The following is a 5958-nucleotide window of genomic DNA, read 5'->3' as shown; positions in this document are numbered from 1 at the left end:
TGGTCATGCCTTAACTTTGAAATTTCTGTATTGCATTAGTTTTTAATATTTCTCATGGGTATTTAATCATTTTCGGACTTTCAGTCTGAGTTAAATCTCTTTTTTTTTTGGCTCATTTTATCTGTAAAAGAAAATCTGCTTAATAATTATGCACACTTGAATATAAGAAATTTTTCACTTCCAGCCTTCATGAATAATTATATATCAATTATAAACGATTAAATACAAGATTAATAGTATTATTAAGATTGATGTTGTTTGGAATTAGTAAAATGTGCTTGGAAAAAAATATGATCAGAATATCAACTTGCATAATAATTATGCATGCACTGTATTTTTCCTCTTCTGCTGTCCAGGAATGTTGTTATTGGTTGTGATTGGTTGTCAAGGCAGCCAATCAGAATTTAGCAGCCTCGGTCTCTGATTGGCTGGAATTATGGCACATTGTAACGCTGGGTTGTGTTGAGCACGCGAGCTGTTGGCATTTAGAGAGCACTGAGGGCGGGCATCAGGTGAGCAAGCTAGTGAAACGTTGCACGCGCAAAAGAGAAGGTCTGCACACATCCAAAAACGTATTTTAAATGCAAAATTGATTTTCGTGCGCTCGAAATACTTTCTTCTTTGCGAGACAAACATTTTCTCCACAAAACTCAGATCACGTGCGTGCAAAACACACTTTTGCGCGCTCAAAATATGATCTTTCGCGTGCAGAATTGTGGCAGAGATGTAATCCCATAAGACAGCACCATAATGGCTGGAGATGTATGCATGAATACAGCTCCACATGAGCTTTTAAGAGATTCTATAATAAAGGAATAGTTCACCCCAAAACGAAATTTGTAGATGAGTTTGTTTCTTCATCTGAACAGATTTGGAGAAATTCATCATTACATCCACTTGCTCACCAATCGATCCTCTGCAGTGAATGGGTACCGTCAGAATGGAAGTTCAAACAGTTGATAAAAACATCACGATAATCCACAAGTCCAATTAACTTCTTATGACTTGAAAAGCTCAGGATTTATAAGAAACAAATCCAAAATACCAGTCCATAATCCACAATAACACTTCATCAAATGAAAAATTGTCCTCTCACATCAAAATCCAGCAACATATTTGTTTATAACTGTTTTGGCTTATAAAACGTGCTTGGTCTGTCTGTGCATGACCTGTTTATTACATGCAGCTTTTCACTTCACAAGATGTTAATTGTTGGACTGGGTTTATGTGGATTACTAGAGTATTATTATGATGTTTCTATCAGCTGTTTGGACTCTCATTCTGACAGCACCCATTCACTGCAGAGGATCCACTGGTGAGCAAGTGATGTAATGCTAAATTTCTCCAAATCCATTCCGATGAAGAAACGCTCTCATCTACATCTTGAATGGCCTGAAGGTGAGTACATTTTCAGCAAATTTTTGGGTGAACAATTCCTTTAATAATTGAGCAGTTTCGCCAGTTAAAGTAGATCATGTTTTTTGGGTGCAAAAGTTTTCTGTGCAAAATCTCATGTGGTAGAAAATGATTTTACTCTTCCATTACTCGAAGACTTGCGCTTTTACAATATTGATTTTTCTGTCCACCAGTTAACATGACCATGTGGGCCATGATGTATTTGAAGTACTCTGTTTAATTTCCCCATTAGCTTGTCACTAAAACAAGCTATCAGCCCAGTTGCTGCGATACTGCGGTCAGATGAACATACTGTGTAGCTTCAGCCGTTACAGGTCTTGTGAGAAAACGGAGTACTCCCTGTTCCCAGCAGTTGTCAAGATGTTAACCCCCCAGAAACAACCAGAGCGAGGTGTCGATTGAGTGATGGTCTCCATAGCACATGACATGCTCTTGTTTCTCAGTGCGACATGCTTTCTGAACACTTTAACTCTGTGATCACTTTTCTCCTGAGAATAATCAATGGCCCACCGTATTAGCTACTGCTGTTTACTTGGTAAATACAGCAGCATTTGTTTATCAAGTCTCAATAAATTGCTTTGGCAATATCAGTTGAATGAATTGCAGTCACTGTTCATGCTACAATAAGCTAAACTGCTGAACAAAATATTTACAAAACAGAAATGGCTGATGTCAGCTTGTCTATGACATGAGTTTTACTATAAGCAATTGCTATTTATGTGCTCCTGGGAGACTAAAACAGTCGCTGTGACACACGCCCCCATACAAACACACTCTCACACTTTCGTGCTTCCCCTTTAAAATTACCTTTAGTCAGGATTTCAGCGCCACAGCTTCCCATTAGAAACAGATTGGGTTTTCATCAACACTAAATTACCCATGCTGCGGAGGCTTTTAGTGAAGCATGGTGGAGTAGGGAGATGGATAGAGCCCTCTCTTTTAGGGTGGGAGAAGAAAGAGAAAGCCTGCATGTTTAATGGCCATTAGGGAAGCCAGTGCTTTTTTTTTTTTTAATGGAAATAGCTAGGTAACATAATTGTGATAATTTCTTATTGAGCACATCAAAGTAAAGATAATGCCTATTTATGTGTTTCAAAAATATGTAAATGTAGATTGCTACTGTATAGTTTCCTACTGATATCCTGCTGAATATTTGATCCCTCTAAGCCTGCAACCGATGGTTACTATTGGTAGATCTGACAAGCTTTCATGTTAGTGTTTTTATGTAGGCAAAGAAAAGAATGCATTGAGTGAATTTTCTGTGGTATTATTTAAGAACATCTAGAACAACCTTGAATTTAAATATAAAATTATAGTTGCCAAGAAGGTACCATTTTCAGTATGCTTTTAGGTTTTATTTGGCATAAAGAGCTAACACTAGACAAGAGCAAGTTTGTTAGAATACTTGGCAGATGGCAATAGTAGCCAGGGTAGGATTGGTCAGTTTTGTTTTTAAAAAAAATGTTTTTAAGGCCGGGCTTAGCGAAAGGTTCATTGACCTTCTTATCTTAACCACCTGTTTATGTTTGTACAAAAAATGTACACTACCATTCAAAAATTGAGGTCAGTAATTTTTTTTTAAAGAAATTAATACTTTTATTCAGAATTTTTTAACAAGTTATAGTAAAGCCATTTATGATGTTACAATAGATTTCTATTTCAAATAAATGTATTTCTTTTAAACTTCAAGCAGCAAAACTGTTTTCAAAATTGATGATGATAGGAAATATATTTCTTGAGCACTAAATCAGCAAAATTCAGCTTTGTCAGCACATGAATAAATTACATTTTAAAATATATTAAAATAGGAAATTCATTTAAATTATAATATTTCAAAATATTACTGATTTTACTGTATTTTCTTATCAAATAAATGCGGCCTCAGTGAACATAATGGACTTCTTTCATTTTTCAAAAATTCTTGCTATCGCCTTTTGAAACATAGTCTAAGATAAAAAGAAGTTTTTGCAATAAATTACCTTCCTTTAAATCTTATTTTGTAGCTTTCATGATGTTTTCATAATTGTAATGTTAGAGGCACGTTGCTTACTCATATGCTCTTTTAAAGAGAGCATTCTCTTGCAGTATTCCATGTCACTTGTGGAATCACGAGAGTTAGGCTAACCAAAGGAAGCATTATATTGTAAGACCTTCCACATCCTTATCTGTCTCTGTCTGATTCTGTCTGAAGGAGCTCTGCTCCCTCAGCCTGGATTATGAACACAAAGCCATCATTGTGAAACCACCCAGCCTGCTGTCAAAATAGACCTATTAAATCAAAACAAAACTCAAACTTTCCTATCAGTCTCTTTAGATGCTACACCAAAGTTTCCAATTTCACAAAATAAAACTGTGTCCCTCTGCATGGCCCATTCAGTCTTGGCAGGCTTGGGCTATCAGCAAATCTGATAATCCCACTTTTGTGAGTCAGTCCTGTTTTTCTAAATTTGACATTTTCCTACCATGGGCCTGTATTTTTTGGCATGTTTATAGAAAGATTGTAATAAGTTTATCAGTCAAACCAAAAATTATTCAGAGACCAGATATAATTTTTTATATTTTTTTACTATTTTTTAACTGTCAAACACATCTTACCCGCAAACATACACTCATTTTCATCCTTCTCTCCACTCTCTGATGCAGAAGTGTCTAAACTCATCCTTTCCAATCATCCTACTAGTTCGCTTGATCCTATTCCATCTCATCTCCTTCAAGCCATTTCTCCTGCTGTTGTACCTGCACTCACTCACATCGTTAACAAATCCCTTCACACTGGTGTTTTTCCCTCAACATTTAAACAGGCTCATATAACCCCACTTCTTAAGAAACCCACTCTTAACCCAGTTTGAGTCTTACCTCTCAGATAGGTCCTTCAAGGTATCTTGGAGAGGTGAGGTGTCCAAGTCACAAGATCTAGCTACTGGGGTGCCTCAGGGCTCAGTACTTGGACCACTTCTCTTCTCTGTCTACATGGCATCACTAGGTTGTCATTCAGAAACATGGCTTTTCATATCACTGCTATGCTGATGACACTCAACTCTACCTCTCATTCCATCCTGATGATCTGACGATAGCTGCTCGCATCTCAGCATATCTAACAGACATTTCTTGTTGGATGACGGATCATCACCTTTAACTCAACCTGGCTAAGACAGAACTGCTTGAGGTTTCAACAAACTCATCACTTTATCAAAATTTCACCATCCAGTTAGGCTCATCAACCATAACTCCTTCAAAAACAGCTAGAAACCTTGGAGTTGTGATTGATGATAAGCTGAATTTCTCAGACCACATTGTTAAAACGTAAGATTTGCTTTATACAACATTAGGAAGATCAGGCCCTTTCTTTCAGAACATGCAACACAACTCCTTGTTCAAGCTCTTGTTCTATCCAGGCTGGACTATTGCAATGCTCTCTTGGCAAGTCTTCCAGCCACTTCTATCAGACCTCTACAGTTAATCCAAAATGCCGCTGCAAAATTAATCTTTAATGAGCCAAAAAGAACGCACATCACACCTCTGTTCATTAATTTGCACTGGCTACCAGTAGCTGCTCGCATAAAATTCAAAGCATTAATGTTTGCCTACAAAACCACCACTGGCTCTGCACCCTGGTGGAATTACCTGCCCAACTCAATCCGAGCAGCTGAGTCCTTAGCCATCTACAAAAAAACAACTAAAAACACATCTGTTCCATCCTTATTTGACCCTCTAACTTTCTATTCTATTTTAATTCTACTTTATCTATTTATCTTTTTTTTATTTAAAAAAACACTAGCTTTCAATTTTTTCTATTCTATCTACTTTTTTTTCTTTGTGTGTTTATGTATGTATATATATATATATATACTGTATATATAAAATAAAAAATACCTTGCTATACTTACTGCGTTAGGCTAACCGAGACTTGTCATTTGCACTTACATATTGTTGCTCTTTTGTTAGTTTTGGGTGCTTCTATTGTCCTCATTTGTAAGTCGCTTTGGATAAAAGCGTCTGCTAAATGACTAAATGTAAATGTATATATTTCAGTCCTTGGTAGTACAACTGAAGCAAACAATCATTAAAGTCTAACGCTTTTTATGTACTCTTCTCACTTTAAATACTTCGGTGAGGTAATAAGAATATTGGTAACACTTTAGTGTCCAATTCTCACTATTAACTAGTTGTTTATTAGCATGAATTTTACTGGGATATTGGTTGTTTATTATTACTTAAAAAACACATTAATGTCTTATTCTGCAAGACCTTATTCTAAATCCTTAATCCTACCCAATTCTTAAACTTAACAACTACTTCTTAAACTTAACAATTACTTTACTGAGTATTAATAAGCAGTAATTAGGAGTATATTGAGGCAAAAGTCATAGTTAATAGCTAATTAATAGTGAGAATTTGACCCTAATCTAAAGTGTGACCAGAATAATTGATGTAGTTATCTATTATTTATTTGAAAGAATTAAAAGAACCATTTTATTTCTATCCTTGTATCATTAACTTGTCGAGGTTGATATAGGATTTAGAAAGTAATTAGTAATAAGT

General features: G+C 35.8%; 1 protein-coding gene across 1 annotated transcript in view; it reads left to right on the top strand.

The window, feature by feature from the left end:
- The window catches only part of LOC107754650 (tumor protein p53-inducible protein 11-like), a 38923-nt gene that overhangs the window by 25672 nt on the left and 7293 nt on the right, over positions 1–5958 (top strand). Inside the window, exons 3-4 of the mRNA XM_016571189.1 lie at positions 1265–1282; positions 3608–3665. Coding sequence (XP_016426675.1) covers positions 1265–1282; positions 3608–3665 — 76 coding nt within the window. The remainder of the gene's footprint in view (positions 1–1264; positions 1283–3607; positions 3666–5958) is intronic.

Source organism: Sinocyclocheilus rhinocerous, unplaced genomic scaffold (assembly GCF_001515625.1).
Source record: "Sinocyclocheilus rhinocerous isolate Xijiao unplaced genomic scaffold, SAMN03320098_v1.1 scaffold742, whole genome shotgun sequence".
NCBI classification, from domain to species: Eukaryota; Metazoa; Chordata; class Actinopteri; order Cypriniformes; family Cyprinidae; genus Sinocyclocheilus; species Sinocyclocheilus rhinocerous.
This window is presented reverse-complemented; position numbering and strand designations above follow the sequence as displayed.